Source organism: Stigmatopora argus, chromosome 12 (genome assembly GCF_051989625.1).
Source record: "Stigmatopora argus isolate UIUO_Sarg chromosome 12, RoL_Sarg_1.0, whole genome shotgun sequence".
In the NCBI taxonomy this organism is placed as follows: domain Eukaryota; kingdom Metazoa; phylum Chordata; class Actinopteri; order Syngnathiformes; family Syngnathidae; genus Stigmatopora; species Stigmatopora argus.
In genome coordinates this window covers 3266205-3291924 of record NC_135398.1, presented here as the reverse complement: position 1 = coordinate 3291924, position 25720 = coordinate 3266205, and the positions used below count along the sequence as shown (strand labels likewise).

The 25720-nt window shown below is 40.6% G+C and overlaps 1 protein-coding gene across 1 annotated transcript in view; it reads left to right on the top strand.

Moving 5' to 3' along the window:
• Positions 1-22037, top strand: part of LOC144085568 (dynein axonemal heavy chain 8-like) — a 47306-nt gene extending 25269 nt beyond the window's left edge. The window contains exons 52-92 of the mRNA XM_077614963.1: positions 57-288; positions 1069-1211; positions 1282-1416; positions 1899-2021; positions 2388-2601; positions 2677-2786; positions 3660-3823; positions 3909-4101; positions 4175-4297; positions 5066-5196; positions 6243-6396; positions 6481-6645; positions 7464-7690; positions 7784-7902; positions 8691-8794; positions 8878-9054; positions 9172-9339; positions 9417-9632; positions 10469-10606; positions 10680-10807; positions 10897-11065; positions 11133-11288; positions 11359-11514; positions 12298-12480; positions 12572-12677; positions 12750-13002; positions 13080-13270; positions 14310-14431; positions 14511-14626; positions 15252-15454; positions 15536-15609; positions 15685-15837; positions 16926-17081; positions 17382-17498; positions 17587-17688; positions 17857-18017; positions 19106-19262; positions 19338-19490; positions 19569-19758; positions 21182-21303; positions 21500-22037. Coding sequence (XP_077471089.1) covers positions 57-288; positions 1069-1211; positions 1282-1416; positions 1899-2021; positions 2388-2601; positions 2677-2786; positions 3660-3823; positions 3909-4101; positions 4175-4297; positions 5066-5196; positions 6243-6396; positions 6481-6645; positions 7464-7690; positions 7784-7902; positions 8691-8794; positions 8878-9054; positions 9172-9339; positions 9417-9632; positions 10469-10606; positions 10680-10807; positions 10897-11065; positions 11133-11288; positions 11359-11514; positions 12298-12480; positions 12572-12677; positions 12750-13002; positions 13080-13270; positions 14310-14431; positions 14511-14626; positions 15252-15454; positions 15536-15609; positions 15685-15837; positions 16926-17081; positions 17382-17498; positions 17587-17688; positions 17857-18017; positions 19106-19262; positions 19338-19490; positions 19569-19758; positions 21182-21303; positions 21500-21787 — 6492 coding nt within the window. The 3' untranslated portion in view covers positions 21788-22037. The remainder of the gene's footprint in view (positions 1-56; positions 289-1068; positions 1212-1281; positions 1417-1898; positions 2022-2387; positions 2602-2676; positions 2787-3659; positions 3824-3908; positions 4102-4174; positions 4298-5065; positions 5197-6242; positions 6397-6480; positions 6646-7463; positions 7691-7783; positions 7903-8690; positions 8795-8877; positions 9055-9171; positions 9340-9416; positions 9633-10468; positions 10607-10679; positions 10808-10896; positions 11066-11132; positions 11289-11358; positions 11515-12297; positions 12481-12571; positions 12678-12749; positions 13003-13079; positions 13271-14309; positions 14432-14510; positions 14627-15251; positions 15455-15535; positions 15610-15684; positions 15838-16925; positions 17082-17381; positions 17499-17586; positions 17689-17856; positions 18018-19105; positions 19263-19337; positions 19491-19568; positions 19759-21181; positions 21304-21499) is intronic.
• Positions 22038-25720: the final 3683 nt, after the last annotated feature.

The following is a 25720-nucleotide window of genomic DNA, read 5'->3' as shown; positions in this document are numbered from 1 at the left end:
AAGCAAAAGATAGTGCCTGCGCTGTATACCTAGTTATGGATTAATTTTTTTTGTAGTCTTGCAATTTGTTGGAAGGCCTCATCCCAACCAAGCAGATGGGAGGCCTGGTCAACGATAAACATTTAGAGCGCCTCTTTGTCTTCGGTCTAATGTGGAGCCTTGGAGCCCTTTTGGAGTTGGAGGACCGTGACAAAATGGAGGGTTTTGTCCGAGAACACGAAAGTAACATTGATCTTCCTAAGACGCAGGAGGGAGAGACTATGTTTGAATACATGGTGGGGGCAGATGGTATGTCTCCAAAAAATGCTGTACTCTTTCATTGAGTATTCTTTACATTACATGAAAAATGAAATGAGTTCTTCCTCTGGCCAAGATGCTCCCTCGCCAATGTAAATATCACTAGTAGACGTCCTATCCATATTACTATTTAATATATTTAATTTGATTTTTGATTGATTTTTTAATTATATTTTTATTTTGTGAAGTTGGCGACGGTGGTTAGCGCTTCTGCCTCACAGCTCTGGTGTCCTGGGTTCAAATCCAGGTAACGTCCACCTGTGTGGAGTTTGCATGTTCTCCGTGGGTTTCCACCGGGTACTCCGGTTTCCTCCCACATTTCAAAATCATGCATGGTAGGCTGATTGGACACTCTAAATTACCCTGAGCTATGAGTGACTGGTTGTTTGTCTGAGTGTGCCTTGTGATTGGCTGTCAGCTGGGACAGGCTCCAGCACCCCCCACGACCCTAATGAGGATAAAGCGGTTCAGAAAATGAGACGAGAAAATGAATGAATGAATGAATGAATTTTGTGAAGTTATTTGGGCTTTTTGGGGCCTGAATTTTCTCCCCAAATGCAAATTAATTAAAGTTAAGCAGTGTCCAAGTCGAGTATTCAATAATATAGTACTAAAAATACAAAAAATAAAAAATTCCCCCCTTAAAATGTATTGGTAGAGTTTAGTATGTTTGGGGATCCAAAAACAATGGTTTGTTGCCACACTCATTTTAAAGCTACTTTGAAAAAAATAAATAAAAAAATAGCAGAATTGTTTGCATTGCACTTACAGGTCAGTGGTGTCACTGGAACGAGCACGTAGGGGAATTTGAGTATCCGACCGATTCTGTGCCAGACTACTCTTCCATCCTTGTGCCCAACGTGGATAACACCAGGACGGCTTTTTTGCTTGAAACTATCGCCAAGCAATACAAGGTCAGCCGTGTTTTTGAAACCACTTGATCAATGATTCGATACCTGAAAATTGCATTTCAAAACTCTGCAGGCCGTCTTGCTCATTGGTGAGCAAGGGACGGCCAAGACGGTGATGATCAAAAGCCACGCCAAAAAATTTGACCCCGAAACGGACCTGTTCAAGTCGCTCAACTTCTCCTCTGCCACCGAACCCATCATGTTTCAGGTAGAATGGCAAATTTCGTCATACGCAGTTTCTGGGTATGATGACAATTAGGCTTTTGTCGAGTCAATTACGATGCCAAAGCCTATGTCCGATTATTATTATTATTATTATATGCAAGTCGCATTTTAGGAGGGCAATTTTTTATATAATCACAAAACCAAGAACAAACATACATTAAAGTATCAATAGTAAAATGGAGATCATTTTGCTCAATAAGTATCTGTTAAGTTTTTCAGATATCTACAGCCTAAAAAAAACAACAGGCTGTTGGTGGTCAGAGTGAAAAAATAAAATAAAACACCTAAGTTGCACTTGAGTAAAGTTGGAGGGCTAGCCAAACGGTGAAAAAAAATTGCAATTTATAGTCCGAAAAATACGTCTCTGGAGCATACAGATATTTTTTAAGAAAATTAATTTTAAAAAAAAAGACAGAAATGCTTCTGCTTCTGTTTGATTTGATTAAGCATTGTTTGTTGCAATAGCGCACGATTGAGAGCTACATTGAGAAGAGAATCGGCAGCACCTACGGACCCCCGGGGGGACGCAGAATGTCGGTATTTGTTGATGACATCAATATGCCTCTTGTCAACGAATGGGGGGATCAGGTTTGTGTTTTTTTCCCCCAATGAAGGCTTATGTATTGCATTTTATGTTTGCTACACTTTTGGATAAACCAAAGGTGGAGTACTAAAAAAAATCCTCCCCGATATAAGATAACAGATTGCTAAACCACAAATGTGCAGGGTTTGACTGTAAAGTATTTTAAGCCAATGTTTCTTTTTAGGGTGATTTCTAGAATAAAATGCTATTTTGTACAAAATTCACTTTGACCCAAACTTTGTATGTCCACAGATGGAAAGTGATGCAAAAATTTGGATTTTTTTTCTGTCATTTCCAGCACAAACATTCAAATATTTGATTAGAATGTACATTTTCCAGCTAAATTGATGGCATGTACCTTTCTTTCCCAGATAACCAACGAGATAGTCCGGCAAATGATGGAAATGACCGGCATGTACAATCTGGACAAACCAGGCGACTTCATCACCATCGTGGACGTCCAAATGCTGGGCGCCATGATTCATCCCGGGGGCGGACGAAATGACATCCCGCAGAGGCTCAAGAGGCAATTTACTGTCTTCAACTGCACCCTGCCTTCCAATACCTCTATTGACAAGATCTTCGGTAACGATTCTTCTTCCCAATGCTGCCGTTCAAATGACAACATTTACGAGCTGCCTTGTTCGCCATGGCGTGCAGGTGTGATCGGATGCGGCTATTTTCACGAGTGCAGGAAGTTCAAACCAGATATAACAGCCATGGTGAAAAAACTCGTGTCCGCTGGGAGGATTTTATGGCAATGGACCAAGGTAATTTTGGGGGGAAATTGGAAATAAAAGTGCTGTGTTATGCATCTTCGTGGTAAGTAAGTAGAAGTCAGTGAGGGAATTAAGATTATATTATTTTGGCTTAATAGAGTTTGGTTGTATTTAACTTTTATGTATTTATTAGAATGTTGGAGTGGGTGTTTTTTTTTTAAATTCCATTTATGACAAGTTATGGAGAGATTGACTTGCCGTATAGACCACAGGTGTCAAAGTGGCGGCCCGGGGGCCAAATCTGGCCCGCCGCATCATTTTGCGTGGCCCAGGAAAGTAAATCATGAGTGCCGACATTCTGTTTTAGGATCAAATTAAAATGAAGAGTATAGATATATATTAAATTTCCTGATTTTTCCCCCTTTTAAATCAATCATTGTAATTTTTTAATCCATTATTTCTGTGTTTTTAGTTCAAAAATAATTTTGTAAAATCTAAAAATATATAATAAGCTAAAATAAACATTGATTGAGATCTATAAAAAACTGAATATTCAGGGCTTTTAAACCAGTTCTTTTATTCCATTTATTAAAAAAAATCTAAATACTATATCTAAAATGGTCCGACCCACGTGAAATCAAGTTGACGTTAAAGCGGCCTGTGAACCAACCCGAATCTGTCACCCTTGGTATAGATGGCAAAAAAATATTCCCTGACATGATAAAGTTATTTTGGCTTAATAGAGTTTGGTTGTATTTAACATTTATGTATTTATTAGAATGTTGGAGTGGGTGTTTTTTTTAATTCCATATATGACAAGTTATTGAGAGATTGACTTGTTTTCCTAACATTACACCTGCTTGGAAAGTTAGTGTTAGCATTTTTAAGCTGCAAGTGCTAATTTATCATATGTATCGACATTAGATAAAGATGCTTCCCACTCCCTCCAAGTTCCACTACATTTTCAACTTGAGAGATTTGTCCCGCATCTGGCAAGGAATGCTCAAGGTGGAATCAGAGCAGTGCAACGAATTCAAGACCCTCGTGGCCCTCTTCAAGAGCGAATGCACGCGTGTCATCGCTGACAGGTTGACGGATACAAAATCCGAGCCCGGCCGGCGCTGGTGATCCAATTGAAAACAATGCTTATCATACATTGCCTTCTCTGTTTAGATTTATTTGCCCCGAGGACAAAGAATGGTTCGAGAACTCCGTAACCCGGGTGGTCAAAGAGCACGTGGACCCCGGCCTCGCGGCGTCCCTCCACAACGATCCGTACTTTGTCGACTTTTTGCGAGAGGCCCCCGAGCCCACCGGCGAGGAGGAGGAAGGCGCCAGCTTCGATGCCCCCAAAATTTACGAGCTGGTAGGAAATGACGTTTCAGAACGTTTTGTGTCTTTCAATCCGTCATCCTTAATTGGAGCATTATTTCTCTCAGGTCCCTTCTTTTGAATTTCTTGAGGAGAAGCTGAAGTTCTATCAGGCAAAGCACAATGACGAAGTGAGGGGCGCGTTCATGGACTTGGTGTTCTTCACAGATGCCATGACTCACCTCGTCAAGGTCAGAAGAAGTTAAGATCCCCCACATAAATATACTTTTTGCAGTCATTCAATTTTGGTACCACTACAACTACAAATACAGTCATATCTCTACTTACGAATGCCTCTAGGTACGAAAGTTTCAGGTTACGAAATTTTTTATATGCAGATGAGTGACTCGAGATACAAAAAACATCCAAGTTATGAAATCCCCCAAAAAGTAAATGCATTTCCTTATCCATTATTTTATTTTGAATTCCCCTTTCTAAGCGATTAAAAACTATAATTGCAACATGGCACACATTTTCACACACACACACACATAGGGGACACGTAAAATTCTAAAATGTACTACAAAGTGGACGGCTTTCGGTCCTGGTAGAAAGGGCTCTTGCCCCCATCTTGCGGACAAACATGGATATTACATCTATAACGGCTGCAGAGGGAGATATTTCAGCGGCGCAGGGCACATTTTCGTATGCTTTATTTATCTTAAGACATTAATAAATCATTTCCTTATAATTTTTGCTCATTTTTGTGTGTTTTGTCACATCTTTCATACAAAATTGGGACACTTTGACCAATTTGAAGGGTTTAGTCGGTTGTTGTGTGAGGACCATGGAACAAATTAGAGAATTTACATATAAAGTACACCTCTACTTACGAAATGTTCAAGTTACGAAAAAGTCTTGTAACAATTAATTTCGTAAGTAGAGGACTGTACTTTTTATGAGTTTGTTTGAAAGAATCCACACTGTCTATAATTCGCTGACTCATCTTCTTCTGATAGATTTCCCGGATTATTCGCACAGAAGTTGGCAATGCCCTCCTCGTGGGCGTGGGTGGATCCGGCAAACAGAGTTTGACTCGACTTTCCTCGTTTATAGCTGGATATGAAGTCAACCAGATCACACTGACCAAGTAAGAAACAGTAGCTTTTAACTCTAGACAACCATTACTGTACATTGTTGGTGTACAGTATTCCAAAATACATAACCCAGACTCACTTTAATTTCTAAAATGATTTGACACCGTATCACGGTGGATGGAGAAAAAGTGTGAATGTTTCTGCCAATGAATTGAAATGCTCGGTTCAATCATGAGCAATGTTCCCTCTAAGCTCTGCGCGTGCGCGATTGCGCACTACTCTCGTCTTCTCTGCGCACAGCAAATCATATGGAGCGCCCAAAATAAAATCCCATTTTTATTTTATTTTTTTTAGCTGTGAGGACGACGCGCGAACCACTCCTCCGCCGGACCGCCCATTCATAGATATTAATCATTACATTTTATCAGTGGCAGTCCATGCATTTTCTCATAGCGCCTTCAATGTATCAATCCAACCATCAAAAACTATTTTATGTCTATAAAACCTCTTGTTTAATGCAGCAGAGCCCGCAGAACTGATTGTGAAGGCCTTGAGGCAGATTTCTGATCCTGGCAACAAAAAATGGCTGGAATCTGATTGGTTAAATGCTTCAATGTGAAAACACATCTGGAAGCAGTGCAACCAGGGGGAAAGCAATGAAAGGAAGCTAACAGACCATTTGGAAGAATAAGTATTGATGGACAAAATATAATATATGATTCAGATATTTCTTAGGCCAGCAGAGAAGGCCTTGAAGGCCCTGATGGCCCGCCACTGCATTTTATTATTACTAAATCATTTATGTGTAGTAGACATGAACCTGGTTATGTCAGGTATGATACTGGTGTGTGCCCATAGCGAGCAATGATGATGTTGCTCACACCGGTACTCAGTGTGCTCAGAGAGGTTGTCTTTCTGCCCAGACAAACAAAAAAATAGAGGGAACATTGATCATGAGTTAGTTACATGTATGTATTTTTCACATAAGATTCTCATAAAACTTCATTATGGCAACATAGTGATGATTTTTTTTAAAATAATAGACGTGCATTTGTTTTCAGTTTCTTGGTGACGCAGAAGATTTTGTCTCTCCCCTCAGATCTTACAATATAGCCAATTTCATGGAAGATCTGAAAAAGTTGTACAAATCAAGCGGAGCCGAGGGCCGCGGCATCACCTTCCTGTTTACTGATAATGAAATTAAACAAGAGGCCTTCCTGGAGTACCTCAACAACGTCCTGTCTTCTGGAGAAGTAATAACCTCATCTAGGGGATATAAATACTAAATGTGATAGCTGGTTGATCTTCCATCACCTCAAAAAAACATCTTTGTGCAGGTATCAAATCTTTTCGCCAAGGATGAGATCCAAGAGATCACCCAAAATCTAGTCCCGGTGATGAAAAAGGAATTTCCTCGCATTCCGCCTACTTTTGACAATCTGTACGACTACTTTATCTCGCGGGCTCGGAAGAATCTCCACGTCGTCTTGTGCTTCTCGCCGGTAAGTATAGAATAAAATGGATGTACAGACGCTCCCCTACTTACGAACATTCGGGTTACAAACAACGGTACATACGAACATGTCTGTGCATAGTTTATTTTATTTTTATTTTTTTTCCCAAGATGGTGCCGTCACACGGAAGCCAGTGACAGTAGCTCTGTATATTCTTATGTTTTTCGTGTTTTATAGCCCTTCTATCTTTTTTTAAATTACATTTTAATATTTCTTAATACATTCCTCTTTACTTTACTTTGTACTTTATACTTTTTACTTTAATGTTTTTACAACTTTCTTTCTTCTGTGAGCCTGGCTTCTTTTGGCTACTTCTTGTAGTGCTTCTTTCCGCCGCTAATACTGACGCCTGGCGCTGTGAGAGCTCAGCTCACCCAGCATCCACCTTCCTCTGCCCAGTTCGTTGCAGTGCGTAAGTGCGTGAACGTATCTCCAGTGCGCAAAGGACATTTTTATCATTAAATATCTCGTGCATCCACTATTCAATATTGTTGGTGAAAAGCGAAAGGCTTCTAGTGAGGGTGGTAGTGCAAGGAAGAGTACAAACCAATGCAGGTTACTTATACAAGCCTTAAACATACAAATGCACTTATATAAACCGTCAATATACTTATATAGGCCTTAAACATAAATTATAATACAAAATATAGCACAGAACAAATTCAACTTAAGAACAATCGCTCGGAACCTAACTCGTTCGTAAGTAGGGGAGCGTCTGTACATCATAGCTTAGTGTGTATACGAATGGAAAAATGTAAATCAACAAAATACATGGATTAAAAACTGTAGAAAAATCGTATCTACAGGTGGGACCAAAGTTTCGCTCTAGGTCCCTGAAATTTCCAGGCTTGATCTCTGGCTGCACAATGGACTGGTTCGCCCCGTGGCCCGAAGAGGCTCTGGTAGCGGTGGCTCATCATTTCCTCTCAGAATTTCCCGTGGTTTGCTCTCCAGAGGTGAAAGCCTCCATGGTGACCACTATGGGCGTATACCACCGCAAAGTGTCCGAGACGTGCGAAACCTACTTTGAACGGTGACGACCATTCGCTAAGTTTAAACGTCAGGTTTTTCTTTCCAAGGTGACCGATGGGAAGCTTGAAACAATCCGTTGTTTTACATTCGACAGATTCCGAAGGAGAACCCATGTCACTCCAAAATCGTACCTGTCTTTTATCAACGGTTACAAGATGCTATACCATCAAAACCACGAGCACATCAACACGCTCGCCGAGCGCATGAATGTCGGTAAGGAAAATTAAACAAACATGCGGTTCAGAATGAAAAAAAAAATTGGGGATCTCGAAAACGCCAAATATCAAAAAACAAAAAAATCCATGGCAAAATGCAATGTAGACAGTCAGTCATTCAGTTCCAGGTACAAATATTGTCAATTTAAGTTCCAAAACCAAAGGTGGAAAACGATAGATAGCCAATGAATACGGTAGGTTCCCAGAAAATCATCATTTTTAGTAATCAGAAGGACAGTTGTTGGCAAAATTATTCCAGGGCTATCTTAATGAGTCTATCATATTTCTTAATGCCGGGTTTGAACAAACTGGTGGAGGCTAGCAAAAAATTCCATGGCAAAATGCAATGTAGACAGTCAGTCATTCAGTTCCAGGTACAAATATTGTCAATTTAAGTTCCAAAACCAAAGGTGGAAAACGATAGATAGCCAATGAATACGGTAGGTTCCCAGAAAATCATCATTTTTAGTAATCAGAAGGACAGTTGTTGGCAAAATTATTCCAGTGCTATCTTAATGAGTCTATCATATTTCTTAATGCCAGGTTTGAACAAACTGGTTGAGGCTAGCAAAAAATTCCATGGCAAAATGCAATGTAGACAGTCAGTCATTCAGTTCCAGGTACAAATATTGTCAATTTAAGTTCCAAAACCAAAGGTGGAAAACAATAGATAGCCAATGAATACGGTAGGTTCCCAGAAAATCATCGTTTTTAGGAATCAGAAGGAAATTTGTTGGCATTATTCCAGGGCTATCTTAATGAGTCTATCCTATTTCTTAATGCCAGGTTTGAACAAACTGGTGGAGGCTAGCGTGTCTGTGGCTAAACTCTCCAAAGAGCTGGAAGTCAGTGAGAAAGAGTTAGTCGTTGCTTCCGCCAAAGCCGACAAGGTAAAAACAAAACAAATGGTCGCAAGAGCCAAACACAGCGTCTCCTATTCCACTGTTGTGATATGAGGTGTCGTATGTTTCAGGTGTTAGCCGAGGTCATGGTTCGGACGCAGGCGGCCATGGTGATCAAGAATGAGGTCCAGATAGTGAGCGATAAAGCCCAGGCGATTGTGGACGAAATCACGCATGAGAGGGCCATCGCCGAGGAAAAACTGGAGGCGGCCAAGCCGGCATTGCAGGAGGCTGAAAATGCTCTGAATGTGAGTTTTGCAGGCTTGAAATAGGACCTGAAATCTTCTTTTTTTGTCTCGTCTTGCTTTGAAAACATTGCAAATGCATACCTTAACGGTGTATCGTACCGCACAAACTTTCCCCAGACTATCAAGCCTGCTGATATCGCCACAGTGAGGAAACTGGCCAAGCCTCCACATCTGATCATGAGGATTATGGACTGCTGTCTGTTATTATTTCAAAGAAAGTTGGAGACCATCACTGTGGATCCCAACTTTCCTTGTCTGAAGCCGTCGTGGCCGGATGCCCTCAGGGTAGGCTTCTTGGTTTATTTTTATACCAGATGGCCAGCCTCCCCCCTGACCTTTGTCTCTTCTTCTATCTTTTTCAGCTGATGGGCAGCACGGGCTTTTTGTCCCAACTTCAGTATTTCGTCAAGGACAAGATCAACGGGGAGACGGTGGAGCTCTTGCAGCCTTACTTTGAAATGGAGGACTACACCATGGAAAATGCCAAGAAGGTGTGCGGCAGCGTCTCCGGTCTGCTGGCGTGGACCAGGGCTATGGCCACCTTCTTCGGCATCAACAAGGAAGTCTTGCCTCTAAAGGTGAGCTCCAACTAATTAAAAAACAATAATAAGCACGTGGGTTCTACGAACATGAGGCTCTTCTCACCCGTACACTACTCACTCATGTTTTTCGATTATTTCGTGCTTAATATTGATTGTCATCTTCGCACTACCCTTCATTGCACCGGCTTGCTTTGGATCCATTACGTTTCCCTTAATTTTGCACTGACTAATATAAATTTTTTTAAAAAAAACGGAAAAAATGCAACGCTCCGCCCAGTGCTCATAGAGATCTTTGCACGAGGAAGATGCGGCGAAAAAGACAGTGCGGTGAAATCATAAGTAGCGGCCTCGCCAACTGGCTGTCTCAAATGCTCGTATCTCAAAATTTCTCTTGTATCTCAAGGTAAATATTTGCTCGGAATTTTACTCGTTTATCAAATTCCTCGTATGTCGGGGCACTCGTATGTCGAGGTATTACTGTATTGATCCTTGCTGGATAGCTAACCAAGTTTTAAGACCATCAGTTCTCAAACGACGGAGGGGTAGGATTTAAATTTACTGTCCACAAGAAGAACAACAACAACAATATGAATGGTGGAAAAAAACAAAAAGGGGCATCGGAATGGTAATTCCAACCATCCAATTGATACCTAGAGTTGCCTTATTTGTTACCCTATGCTTTCCTCTGACGTGTTTGGATGAGCTCCTCTAAAAAGTCATTCATGATAATCACATCTTGCACCCAAAAAATTGCAATTGGCACTAAATTCTCTTTCGAATGGTTTTATCAAAGACATTTATTCAATGTAATAACAACTTTAGGAATCATGTAACGTATTCCTATAATTAACACGTATCGTGTGTGTGGTTAGGCTAATCTGGCCGTTCAGGAAGTGCGCTACAAAAAGGCCAGCGCTGAGCAAAAAGCGGCACAGGACACGTTGGCTGAAAAGGAAGCCGAGCTATCCCTTGTGCAAGCCAAGAGCGATGCCGCCAGCGCAGAGAAACAGGTAGGCTAAGCGAGACAGAGACTTGACGATAACAAGAGTTCGGGCAAGCTAATGCTGGAACGATCACCTTCAGGAATTGCTAGATCGTTCCGAGGCTTGTAAGAAGAAAATGCAGGCCGCTTCCGACCTCATCGGCGGACTGAGCAACGAAAAAGTTCGTTGGACTCAGCAGAGCAAAGAATTTAAATCTCAGATCAAAAGGTGAGTTCTGGAAATCTTCATCCGTTCAATGATCATTTTCCAGTGGCTTTTCTTAAAATTAGAATGTTTTTTTTTTTTTTACTGGATAGGCTGGTTGGCGACGTCCTGCAGCTCACCGGCTTCCTCTCGTACTGCGGACCCTTCAACCAGAATTTCCGCGATATGTTGCTGGACATGTGGAAGAACGAGCTGGTGTCGCAAAAAATCCCCTTCACCGAAAACCTCAATCTCATCGCTGCACTGGTTGACGCGCCAACTGTAAGAACAGTCCCAATAAGACCGCAACTCGTGAGAAAGCAAACTTAGGCTGGTTTGTCCGCTTTAGATTAGCGAGTGGAATCTTCAGGGACTGCCCGGAGACGACTTGTCAGTCCAGAACGGCATCATCGTCACTAAGGCGTCAAGGTATCCTCTCCTGGTTGATCCCCAGACTCAGGGAAAGACTTGGATTACCGCCAAAGAAAGGGCCAATAACCTACAGGTGTGATTTTATCCGCCACGGCTCCATTAAAAGTCCAAAATCTCACGCTGGTTCTGGGCTGGTTTTGCAGCTGACGTCCTTGAACCACAAGTTCTTTCGTACACATTTGGAGGACTCTATATCCCTTGGCAAACCGTTACTTATAGAAGATGTGGCTGAGGAGCTCGATCCTGCCCTTGACAATGTCCTGGAGAAGAACTTTTTCAAATCAGGCTCAAACTACAAGGTACTTTTATGTTATGCCAGTTTTGTTTTTTTACTGTTGTCTGACACGGTACTCGGACGTTTCGTCGAAAGACGTTTGGTCGCCGGACGTTTGGTCGACCGGACGTTTGGTCGACCGGACGTTTGGTCGACCGGACGTTTGGTAGAACGGACGTTTGGTCGCCGGGTTGTTACTGTTGAAACCAGCTCTCAAAATTATAATAATGAGAGAGTGAGTTTAATATCTAAATATCTAATATCAAAATATCAACAGTAAACTCTGTCATAATTTGACAGTGAGTCAGAATTTCATTATTATACAAATCCATATACATGATTTCATCACTATGTATTGTCACCCAATTTTTTTTTTTTTTTTTTAACTAAATTTTGTTGCTGTGAGTTGCATCCCATTTTTTAAAATGCTATTTTCCAGAATTACATTATTACACAAATCCATATACATAATTTCATCACTGTATTGTCACCCAAATTATTATTTTTTTATTTTAAACTAAATTTTGTTGCTCTGAGTTGCATCCCATTTTTTTAAATGCAATTTTCCAGAATTTCATTATTACACAAATCCATATACATAATTTCATCACTATGTATCGTCACCCAAGTTATTATAATTTTTATTTTCAACTAAATTCTGTTGCTGTGAGTTGCATCCCATTTTTTTAAAGGCAATTTTCCAGAATTTCATTATTACACAAATCCTTAAACATAATTTCTTCACTCTATGCACCATCTGTACACAAATGCAGACTGTAAACATTCTTCCAATTTAATGTGTTTTTAGGTAAAAGTGGGCGACAAGGATGTGGACGTGTCCAACAATTTCCGGCTCTACATTACCACCAAACTGCCAAATCCTTCGTACACTCCAGAGGTGAGTGCCAAGACATCCATCATTGACTTCACTGTCAACATGAAAGGCCTGGAGGACCAGCTGCTGGGCCGTGTCATCCTCGCTGAGAAGAAGGTACATCTGCACTTTCCAGCAAAACAATAACATTTTTTTTTGCGCAAATACGTGTGTTTAACTGTTTTTCAACTCCCAACGCTTTTAAAAGGAACTAGAAAACGAGCGACTAAAACTTATTGAGGATGTAACGTCCAACAAGAGGAAGATGCAAGAACTGGAGGACAACCTGCTGTACAAACTCAGCACCACCAAAGGTCCAAAATCCTTCTCGTGAATTCACAGCGGCAAGGCTCGGAGTTTATTCGGCATTTTCGTTGGGCCCGCAGGTTCCTTGGTGGACGACGATTCCATGATCGGAATCTTGAGCACCACCAAACAAACGGCCGCCGAGGTCAGCATCAAACTGAGCGTGGCGGCCGAGGCGGAAGAGAAAATCAAAGCGGCGCAGTCCGAGTATCGCGCGGTGGCGTGCCGAGGTAGCATCCTTTACTTCCTCATCACCGAGATGAGCATGGTCAACGTCATGTACCAGACTTCCCTCGGTCAGTTCCTCAAGATTTTCGACATTTCATTGGCCAGGTAAGGTCGCCCTTTGTTGGTTTTATTCCAGCCGCCTCCCCTTTTCCATGTTACTCAGCGAGCATTTTGGTTCGCAGGTCGGAGAAGTCGGCCAAAACGACCAAACGAATCGCGAACATCATCGAATACTTGACATACGAAGTGTTCCGATACACGGTGCGAGGTTTGTATGAAAACCACAAGTTCATCTTCACCATGCTCATGGCCTTGAAGATCGATCTGCAGAACGGCCGAATTCAGCACAGCCAGTTTCAGACTCTCATCAAAGGTGCGGTTATTTGAATAGAAAAAAAAATCATTAATTTTCTTTTTCAATTCAGTTCACAATGGGTTTTCAAAATCAAACTCCCATTGAGCTGTTGAGAGATGCAAAATAGGTGGTCTGAATGGCTTTCAATGCTTTAACTGTTGTGGTTGTTTATTTTGTTTGGAAATTAGTTTTAGGGGTGAGATTAGGTTAGAACTTTATTTCATCCCGTATTCGAGAAATTTCTTGGTTGCAGTAGCAAGACAGACAGACACAAGACACACAAGACATTGTAGACCTAGGTAAAAAACTAAATAGCAAAATCAAATAAAAAAGACAGAAAAGCAGCAAAAACACAAAACGAGCAAGACCGGACAAGAAGAAACATGAGGACTAAGGATACAGAAACACGATTGAATATGCATACGTAAATTATGAGTAGCGTTACAAAGTAGTCATGACTTTATTTACCAACACACTGAAATGAAGAAACACAATGGCTTCACTTGTAATTTTGTACATACATTAATATACATTTGAAAGATTACATATTTTTCCCCAAGTTCCGGTTAAGGAAAAAAAAGACATTTCTAGTTGCAGTGTAAAAATAAGCCTGTTAGAATTTAGAGCACATGTGTCAAAGTGGCGGCCCGGGGGCCAAATTTGGCCCGCCGCATCATTTTGTGTGGCCCGGGAAAGTAAATCATGAGGGCCAACTTTCTGTTTTAGGATCAAATTAAAATGAAGAGTATAGATGTATTACATTTCCTAATTTTCCCCCTTTTAAATCAATAATTGTCATTTTTTAATCCATTTTTTTCTGTGTTTTTAGTTCAAAAATAATTTTGTAAAATCTAAAAATATATTTAAAAAAAGCTAAAACAAACATTGTTTTAGATCTATAAAAACCTGAATATTCAGGGCTTTTAATCCAGTCATTAAAACAAATCTAAATATATCTAAAATGGTCCGGCCCACGTAAAATCAAGTTGACGTTAAATCAGCCCGCGAACCAACCCGACTCTGAAACCCCTGATTTAGAGGATTGCTTTTCCTGAAGGTGGTGCCGCTCTGGATCTGAAGGCATGCCCCCCAAAGCCCTTCAGCTGGGTCGTTGACATTGTTTGGCTGAACCTAGTTGAACTCAGCAAATTGCCACAGTTTGCCAGCATTCTCAATCAGGTTGGCTTTAGTTGAATTAAAGTCTTCCTATTTTGCGAGTGCCTAGTGACGGTCTTGCGCCATCCGATCCCTCTTGCAGGTGGCCAAGAGTGGAAAACACTGGAAAGTGTGGTCTAACGGCGACGCCCCGGAGGAAAGTGTCCTCCCGGATGGATACAGCAGCTTGGATGTCTTCAGTAAACTCATGCTCATCAGGTAGTTGACTATATTTTCACCATTTTAACATTTAACAAACGCACACCGCTTAAAAAACCCACTTTTTTATTCAAGAACAAATAATGTAAGAACAACTGAACATTACAATTGTGTTGTGACATTTTTTCACTTTTGTTTTGTCTATTTGCATTTGGGTTGTGGTTATTTGTATTCGTGTTGTGGCTGTTTGTATTTGTGTTGTGGCTGTTTGTATTTGTGTTGTGGCTATTTGTAGTCGTGTTGTGGCTATTTGTAGTCGTGTTGTGGCTATTTGTAGTCGTGTTGTGGCTATTTGTAGTCGTGTTGTGGCTATTTGTAGTCGTGTTGTGGTTATTTGTAGTCGTGTTGTGGCTATTTGTAGTCGTGTTGTGGCTATTTTTAGTCGTGTTGTGGCTATTTTTAGTCGTGTTGTAGCTATTTTTAGTCGTGTTGTGGCTATTTGTAGTCGTGTTGTGGCTATTTGTATTTGTGAATTGGCTATTTGAATATGTGCTTTGGCCAATTTCCATTTGTTCTTCTCCTTTGCAAAGCGTTCGGACTAAGCAGTTCACCTGAAGTCATTTAGTATGAAAAGACAAAAATGTGGTATGGGTACAGCATTCGTTAGCAAGCCGTTGTGTGTTAGGTCCTGGTGCCCGGACCGAACCTTGGCTCAGGCCAGGAAGTATGTGGGCGAGTCCATGGGTGCCAAGTTTGCCGAGCCCGTCCTGCTGAACCTGCTTGCCACGTGGGAGGAAAGCGATATACGCACGCCACTCATCTGCTTCCTCTCCATGGGCTCAGATCCCACCAACCAAATAGAAGCCCTCGCCAAGAAGCTTAATATCGGTGAGTTTGTTGAGGCGCTGCCATTGATTTTTTTTTTTTTAATGCTCTACCCTCGTGTGACTGTCTTTTGCTGGGTCCTAGGATGTAGATCCATCTCTATGGGCCAAGGGCAAGAGGTGCATGCAAGGAAGCTTGTTAGTGTTTCAATGGATGAGGTATGTATTCTGCATTCAAGATAATAGTGTTTTTTATTCCATCCTCCAATTGTGAATTTAAATGATTTGCCATAGGGAGGCTGGGTGCTCCTGCAGAATTGCCACTTGGGCCTGGAGTTCATGGACGAATTGTTGGATACCGTCATAAACACAGAGACTGTCCACAAAACCTTCAGGGTGTGGGTCACCACCGAACCACATGATCTTTTCTCCATTACGCTTCTACAGGTACAGATTTAGTTTGAAATAACTGCCTTATTTTGTACTCACAAAATGACTCAATGTACAGAATTATTCATAACACAAATAATTTCAGGTTTTTGGGAGGAGTTTCCCTCTACAGCCGTACCTCTACTTACAAAATTAATGGGTTCCAAGACTTTTTTCATAACTTGAAACTTTCGTAAGTAGAGGTGTACTTTATATGTAAATTCTCTAATTCGTTCCACGGTCCTCACACAACTACCAACTAAACCCTTAAAAATTGGTCAGTGTCCCAATTTTGTATGAAAGATATGAGAAAACACAACAATGAGAGAAAATTATAAGGAAATTATTTAATAATCTCTTAAGATAAATAAAGCATATGAAAATGTGCCCTGCGCCGCTGAAATATCTCCCTTTGTAGCCGTTATATATGGAATACTCATGTTTGTCCGCCAGATGGCGGCAAGAGCCCTTCCCACCAGGACTGAAAGCCGTCCACTTTGTAGTACATTTTAGAATTTTACGTGTGCCGTGTGTGTGTGTGAAAATATGTGCCATGTTGCAATTATAGTTTTTTTGTGTGTGAGTAGAGGTGTACTTTATATGTAAATTCTCTCATTTGTTCCATGGTCCTCACACAACTACCAACTAAAGCCTTAAAAATTGGTCAAAGTGTCCCAATTTTGTATGAAAGATGTGAGGAAACACAAAAAAATGAGAGAAAATTATAAGGACATGATTTATTAATGTCTTAAAATAAATAAAGCATATGAAAATGTGAGTGGGGAATTCAAAATATAATAACAGATAAGGAAATGCATTTACTTTTTAGGGGATTTTGTAACTTGGATCTTTTTCGTATCTCGATTCACTCATTTGCATATAAAAAAAAATTGTAACCTGAAACCTTCGTACCTAGAGGCATTCGTAAGTAGAGGTATGACTATTTGTTTTGGGAGTTTTTTGAGAAACAATATTTAGTAATTTTTATTCTAGATATAGCTACATTAAGAAAGCGCTAACAAGTGATCAATAAAAGTAGTAACAAAAGTTGTGCGCATTAAAATGGGTTCAATTTTTGCTCAGTGTTTTCTAATGTGTCCACATAGTCGTCGATCAAATTCACCAACGACCCGCCGCAAGGACTTCGTGCCAGCTTGAAGCGAACCTTTGTGAGCATCTCGCAAAACCAGCTGGAAGTCAGCAACCTGCCCACGTGGAAGCCGCTGCTATACGGCGTGGCCTTTCTGCACTCTGCCGTACAGGTAACACTCATTTTTTTCATTTATGCATCTTAATTGGTGAAATTTTACACCAAATACCACCTAAAGAAACACATCGAAATACAATACTGACAGTGTGTTTGTCAAATACAAGGCACAGAATTCGTCCCCACAAAAAAGGTGAAGTGTTTAAACGTGACGGGAAAAACGTGACTAAATTATGATGAAATCAAAATGTTTTGTACATGAACGTGAACTAAAACTGCGTTAGAACATCTACATCATTTTGCATTATTGCTGGTTTTCTTCCATTTTTGACCTCATGGGAGTTTATGGTCACAGGAACGTCGAAAATTTGGTCCGCTGGGATGGAACATTCCGTATGAGTTCAACTCTGCAGACTTCACGGCCAGCGTGGAGTTTGTGGAAAGACACCTTGATGATTGCGGGCCTAAAAAGGTGAGCTAACACACACACACAAATTCACTTCTAAAAAAAACGGAGTAATTAATCTGGAATTGAATTCCCTTCTTTTTGGTCCACCCAGGATGTCTCGTGGGTGACGTTGCGCTACATGCTTGCTGAAGTCCAGTATGGAGGCAGGGTCACGGATGACTATGACAAACGTCTACTCAAATGTTTTGCCAGGGTAACTCTTGCCCACCTTGGCTTTTATTGGGAAAATTAACTGCGAAAGGAAAACACACAACTTTTATTTGGCCTGTGATTTCTGTACCCACTGACTTAAGTTTGTTGCTCATTTCTAATTGCATTTTGGATTACGATTGTGTGTCTTTATTTGCTAATTCTGTTTCAGGTGTGGTTCAGTAAAAAAATGTTGGATCCATCCTTTTGCTTCTACACTGAGTACCAAATCCCGATATGCAAAACAATTGAGGAGTACGTGGAACACATTCAGGGTTTGCCGGCTGTGGACTCCACTCAAGCACTGGGGTTGCACCCCAATGCTGATATTGTGTAAGTTAGAACTAGAACTAGCTATTCTGTTTAAATGCCTGTAGACCAAGGGTGTCAGACTCGGGTTGGTTCGCGGGCCGCTTTAACGTCAACTTGATTTCACGTGGGCAGGACAATTTTAGATATAATATTTAGATTTTTTTTTTTTACAAATGGATTAATAGCCCTGAATATTCAGTTTTTTATAGATCTAAAACAATGTTTATTTTAGCTTTTTTAAATATATTTTTAGATTTTACAAAATGATTTTTGAACTAAAACACAGAAAAAATGGATTAAAAAAGTACAATTATTGATTTAAAAGGGGGAAATAAGAAATTTAATATACATCTATATTCTTCATTTTAATTTGATCCTAAAACAGAAAGTCGGCACTCATGATTTACTTTCCCGGGCCACACAAAATGATGCGGCGGGCCAGATTTGGCCCCCGGGCCGCCACTTTGACACATATGCTGTAGACCATCAGAATCATCATTTAGAATGTTTAAACCTTTATCAGGCAAGTGAATGTTAGGTTAGGTTAGAACTTTATTTCATCCCGTATTCTGGAAATTTTTTGGTTGCAGTAGCAAGACATACACAAGACACACAAGACATTGTAGACCTAGGTAAAAAATTGGAGCCACACACAGGAAGTCCACAATGTATATATACTACTACATATAAATACACACACATCTACGCATACATGGCTGTGTATTTGTATATATAATAATTTTTAATCATTACTGATTTTTTTTATATGTAACCTATTTTTCCTATATGTCGCCCCTGAGTATAAGTCGCACGAGCCCAACAAAATGCACAGTGAAAGGGAAAAAACACAAGTCACTGAAGTATAAGTGAGAATTTTGGGGCAATTTTATTTAATAAAATCCAAAAGAAAGAGCAGAGGTCATCCTGAAAGGCATTTAAAAATCTAATAAAACTAATGAGAATTGAGGCAACAACAGGCTGAATATAATTTAACCAAAAAAATGTACAATGAAAAATATTAGGGGGAAAAAAGGACTTCAAATCAAACTCCAATTTAAATCACTATTCATAAAAAAATGCTGTGATGTTTTTTTTGGGGGGGGGATCAGCTACCAGAAAAATACGTCGGCCGAGGTGCTCGACACCATCACGAACATCCAGCCCAAGGAGAGCGGCGGCGGCTCGGGGGCCACGCGAGAGAGCATCGTGTACGCCATGGCCGAGGACATGCTGGACAAGCTGCCACGCGACTACGTCCCTCACGAGGTGGGCTTCCTTTCCATCTCCTTCTTGGGAATGAGCCTCGCGATTGGTTCCACAGCGTGTCTTCTCCGCCGTCAGGTCAAGGCCAGTCTGAAGAAGATGGGACCTTTCAACCCCATGAACATCTTCCTCCGCCAGGAGGTGGACCGCATGCAGAGGATCATCTCTGTGGTGCGCAGCACTCTGCTGGATCTCAAGCTGGCCATTGAAGGCACCATCATCATGAGCGAGGTGAGATGGCCGCGGGAGAATGAATGCTTTACCGAATCCAACATGTCTGCCACCGTCTTGACCACATTTTCCCGATAGACCCTGCGTGACGCGCTGGATAATATCTTTGACGCCCGAGTGCCCAACCTGTGGAAGAAGCTCTCCTGGGAGTCTACCACACTGGGGTTCTGGTTTACCGAGCTCCTGGATCGGAACAAACAATTTTACAGCTGGGTGTTCGCCCGCCGGCCAAAAACCTTTTGGATGACTGGTTTTTTCAACCCGCAGGGTGAGTCACTTAACAAAACCAGATCATGTCGGTTTTAAATGAATCAAAAAAAAGATCTAATAAGGCTCGGCTGCCTTACAGTTTTGGGGTCGAGGGTTCGATCCCAGGTGAGTCTCACAGTGTGGAGTTTGCATGTTCTCCTTGGGCTTGCGTGGGATTTTTCCGAGTACTCCGGCATCCCAAAAACATGCAGGGGAGGCTATCTGGTTGGATACACTAAATTGCTCATAGCTACGATTGGTTGTTCGTCTCCTAATTAGGGTTAGGGGATAGTGGTTAGGGGATATTGGTTAAGGTTAGTGGTTAAGGTTAGTGGTTAAGGTTAGTGGTAAAGGTTAGTGGTTAAGGTTAGTGGTAAAGGTTGGTGGTTAAGTTTGGTGGTTAAGGTTGGTGGTTAAGGTTGGTGGTTAAGGTTGGTGGTTAAGGTTGGTGGTTAAGGTTGGTGGTTAAGGTTGGTGGTTAAGGTTGGTGGTAAAGGTTGGTGGTAAAGGTTGGTGGTAAAGGTTGGTGGTAAAGGTTGGTGGTTAAGGTTGGTGGTTAAGGTTGGTGGTTAAGGTTGGTGGTAAAGGTTGGTGGTAAAGGTTGGTGGTAAAGGTTGGTGGTAAAGGTTGGTGGTTAAGGTTGGTGGTTAAGGTTGGTGGTTAAGGTTGGTGGTTAAGGTTGGTGGTTAAGGTTGGTGGTTAAGGTTGGTGGTTAAGGTTGGTGGTTAAGGTTGGTGGTAAAGGTTGGTGGTAAAGGTTGGTGGTAAAGGTTAGTGGTAAAGGTTAGTGGTTAAGGTTGGTGGTTAAGGTTGGTGGTTAAGGTTGGTGGTTAAGGTTGGTGGTTAAGGTTGGTGGTTAAGGTTGGTGGTTAAGGTTGGTGGTTAAGGTTGGTGGTTAAGGTTGGTGGTTAAGGTTGGTGGTTAAGGTTGGTGGTTAAGGTTGGTGGTTAAGGTTGGTGGTTAAGGTTGGTGGTTAAGGTTAGTGGTTAGGGATAGTGGTTAAGGTTAGTGGTTAGGGTTAGGGGTTAGGGTTAACCTAACCTCAACCTCGCGAACGATTGTTTTGTTGCATAAATAATTATTTTCAACCAGGTAATCTCTCAAAATTATAATCATGAGAGAGAGTTTTTACTTCAGATTTTTTAAAGGAACTTTGACATTAAAATAAAAGGCAATAAATAAAACAAAAATTGTCCGGCGACGAAGCGTCCATTCGACGAACCGTCCGGGGACGAAGTGTCCGTCGACGAAATGTCCGGGTACCGATTTTTGAGTCACTTTCTTTTGATTTGGGGCATTCCTAGGTCGCATTACCGGGTAACTTCCTGTTGATTTTTGGTTAATGGTGAACTACTATCTCTTTAGGTTTTTTTTTCAGCTCACCAACTGCTGAAGTTTGTTTGTTTTTAGTTTGACGAGTCTGATTGTGTTTGACAAATGCAGGTTTCCTCACTGCGATGAGGCAAGAGGTGACCAGAGCGAACAAAGGATGGGCTCTGGATTCAGTCACCCTCAACAATAAAGTCCTGAAGAAGACCAAGGAGGAAATCAAGGCCGATCCAGACGTGAGCTACACAAACACATCAAACACAACTCAAACTTTTCCAGCACGAGGACTATAAAACCCAGACAGACATAGAAAATTATTGACATTTCTGGAATATAACAACCCCCTTCGATTACCCTTCAGAACCATTTATTCAGTACTTATGTAATATTTGAGCATAAATCCAGTTGGATGACCATACGTCCACTCAACAGGAAGGGGTCTACGTTCACGGACTCTTCCTGGAAGGCGCCGACTGGGACAAGAAGAACTCGGTCCTCTGCGAGTCGGCGCCAAAAGTGCTGTTTGCGGCCCTCCCCGTCATCCACATGTTCGCCATCAACTCCACCGCGCCCCCCGACCCCAAGTACTACGTGTGCCCCATTTATAAGAAGCCCAAGCGCACCGACCTTAATTACATCACCGCCGTGGTGCTGGGTACCTTTCACCCTCCCGACCACTGGATCATGAGGGGCGTGGCTCTCCTCTGCGATATCAAATGAGCGTACGGACATCGGCGCTCTTTTCCCTCGTTTTCAGATGATTTGATTAAATCTAGTTGGTGTTTATTTAACTTTCGTGTCGCTCTGTCATGTTCCTGAGAAAGACGACAATGTGTAGGATAGAAAAAGGCAAGGTACTAACAAGTTAAGATGTGGTCAGCCTCATGAAGAGAGGACTATTTAAAGGTTTTTGGAAATTAAGTTTTTGTTAGAAAACAAATTGTAGTATACAACTGGAACAGAATACAGATTATTATTAATCCAAGTCCACCTGTAAACGTAGAGGGGGTTTTAGGGTTGTCATGCAATTTGTGTGTGTATGTATATGTATATATATATATATATATATATATATATATATATATATATATATATATAAATGTATATATACACATACACATATATATACACACACACACATATATATATACACACACATATATATATATGTGTGTGTATATATATATGTGTGTGTGTGTGTATATATATTATATATACACACATATATACATATATATGTGTGTGTATATATATATGTGTGGGTATATATATATCTATATATATGTGTGTGTGTATATGTGTGTGTGTATATATATCTATATATATGTGTGTGTATATATGTGTATGTGTATATATGTGTGTGTATATATATATATATCTATATATGTGTGTGTGTATATATGTGTATGTGTATATATACATACATACATATATATTATATATGTATGTATATATATACACATGTACATATATATGTCTAAATATATATATACATACATATATACATATGTATATTCATATACATACATACATATATATGTATATATTTTTTAATTCACACCATTAGAAAAAATCTCCGCAATATACATACCGTATTATCCGGACTATAAATCACACTTGAGTATGAATGCCCCAACCTAATCTCAGCTCATCTCTCTTTCTGAACAGGTTTATCCTCATTAGGGTCACGGTGTGGTGCTGGAGCCTATCCCAGCTGACTCCGGGCCAGAGGCAGGGGACACCCCAAATCGGTGGCTAGCCAATCACAGGGGACGGACAACCATGCACACTCACACCTATACCTAGGGGCAATTTAGAGTGTCCAATCAGCCTACAATGCATGTTTTTGGAATGTGGGAGGAAACCGGAGTACCCGGAGAAACCCGGCGAACATGCAAACTCCACACAGGTGGACGTGACCTGGATTTGAACCCAGGACCCCAGAGCTGCGAGGCCGACGCGCTAACCACTCGCCCCACCGGGCCACCCGCCAACTTCATAATACACAAAAATAACATTGCAAATTATCCATTCATTTTCCCAGCCGCTTATCCTCCCAAGGGTCATGGGGCTGCTGGAGCCAATCCCGGCCGACGATGGTCCGACAACGTTTATTAGGTGCCAAGTAAAAATGATTTCCAAATTGTCAATTGCCACAACATTTTTTCCAAACTTTTTTTCCTCCACTTTCAGTCAGACAGCCAGAAGCCTCCTTTCTCACGTATTCCGTCAATTCCTGCGGTCTACTTTGGTGTGTGTATCATGTTATTTGCGACTCCGCTCATTTGTTTTTTGGGCGGTTCAAGTGGACGGGCGAAATGCAAGTGGCGCCAGCCATCAAACGTTCCCCGAGTGATCCCCAATGATGTCAACCCGTGTCCCCCTTTGAGAAGTGCTCCGCATCAAACCTCATTAATTCCGCTCCTTTCCCTTATTATTTCCACCGCGGACCCCGTCTGTTCGGGGGCCTGTTAAGTGGAGCCCCCGGCTCACGCTCGGCCAAGCAAATAACGTCCCTGTGCGAGTCATTCATGCCCACCATACTGAGGACCTCTTGCTAAATTAAGGTGCGTTGATGGAGCTTTCACTAATTTTAGACTATCTTGACTCTTTTTATAATCCTGATTCTTTCCGTCCAACAGTGGGATGCCGGGAAGGCGGTCTTGATGAAAAGTTCTATCGGACTCACAAGTATGTGCACATTTGAACATTTTTCATACCAGCATGGAAAAAAAGTCCTGAAAATTATGAGAGAATTTTGCTTTCAATTTTTTTATTTTTTTTAACTAAATCTCCCACAACCAAAATTAAATGCTGGTACGTTTTCTACTAATTTAGTCAGGAAAATGTTCCACTATATTGGGGAAATGTTACAAAACCAAACATTTCACACTTTTACAATTATCTTTTGTCTTGTAAAATTCTGACATTTATATTTTTAAAAATACAAATCGCAAAATTAATATATATATATGAGTACTACTACTTTTTTTTTAAAAACAAACTCGCCAACATTCTATAAGGCTTCCATATGCATGTAATACATCTGTACATTACGTGACAAAAAAATTATTTTACTTTGTCTTTATTAGTAAAACACCAAATTTGGAGCTTTACATGTGTAGGGTGACATGGCTTAGTGGTAGAATAGGCCTTTCACAGGGCAGAGGCGGTGGGTTTGATTCCCAAGCATTAACAGTTTTATTTGATTTTGATCTGAAACAATATTTTTATTGCCTTTTGGACTAGTTTACTTAACTTACTTTTTTTTTTTATCCAACTAAATTTGCAAATACATTTTTTTCTCTGGGTGTCTCAAGTTTGGATATTTTTTCTTATTAAAACTAATCAGAAGTATTAGCCAATCAAATCGCATGAAGTTAACATTATTATTACTAACATTTAATTTGAAAATACATTTTTTCTCTGGGTGTCTCAAGTTTGGATACTTTTTCTTATTAAGACTAATGAGAAGTGTTAGCGAATCTATAAATCAAGCGACATGAAGTTAACATTATTAATATTACTTACGTTTAATTTGAAAAGACATTTTTTCTCTAGGTGTTTCAAGTTTGGATACTTTTTCTTATTAAAACTAATGAGAAGTATTAGCAAATCAAGTGACATGAAGTTAACATTATTGATATTACTAACATTTAATTTGAAAATACATTTTTTCTCTGGGTGTCTCAAGTTTGGATATTTTTTCTTATTAAAACTAATCAGAAGTATTAGCCAATCAAATAACATGAAGTTTACACTATTAATAGTACTAACATTTAATTTGAAAAAAAAAAAAATTCTCTGGGCCTCTCAAGATTGGATATTTTTTCTTATTAAAACTAATGAGAAGTATTAGCGAATCTATAAATCAAGTGACATGAAGTTAACATTATTAATAGTACTAACATTTAATTTGAAAATAATATTTTTTCTGGGCGTCTCAAGTTTGGATATTTTTTCTTATTAAAACTAATGAGAAGTATTAGCCAACCAAGTTAACATTATTAATATTACTAACATTTAATTTCTCCACCTTCCCCCTTCAGTTTTTCCACCTTCTCAAAATAACGGAATCCTCCAAAAACTCATTCCGACGGTGCAGGTAAGCTGACTTCAAGTATTTCGATAATTAAAAAAAAAAAAAATGCTTATATCTTTTTGAGATGAACAAACGTAACTTACAACGTAGTATCCAACAACGTGCTTTTGGTAGAAGTTTATCAGAGGGCAATTAGCAACCCGCATTTGGGGTTGGCGGGGGTCGTGCGACACCCCCTCTTGGGCCTGATGGAGTGGAGCCTCATCTGCCTAACGGCCTGGCAAATATCCACGGTGGGCTTCCATCCCACCCATTGTACGCCGCCTCTCATTAAGAGCAGCCGAGTCAAGAAAAACAAGTCCTACAGTGACGCTACTGTAACTTTAATTCTTTGTCTGTTTTTGCACATGCGTGATGGAGACTCGCCTTGCAACTTGAACGCCATCAAACCCGATGGACATTTTAAAGATCATCGGAGCATTGACAGATAATCACGTTTTTAAAAAAAAAAGTCATCTAAAAAGTCTTGTTCGTTGGTAATCAGGTCATGAAAGGGCTTTTTTTCAGGGGCATCTGAGGGCATTCCGTCTCTTGACTGCGGATCTGGACTT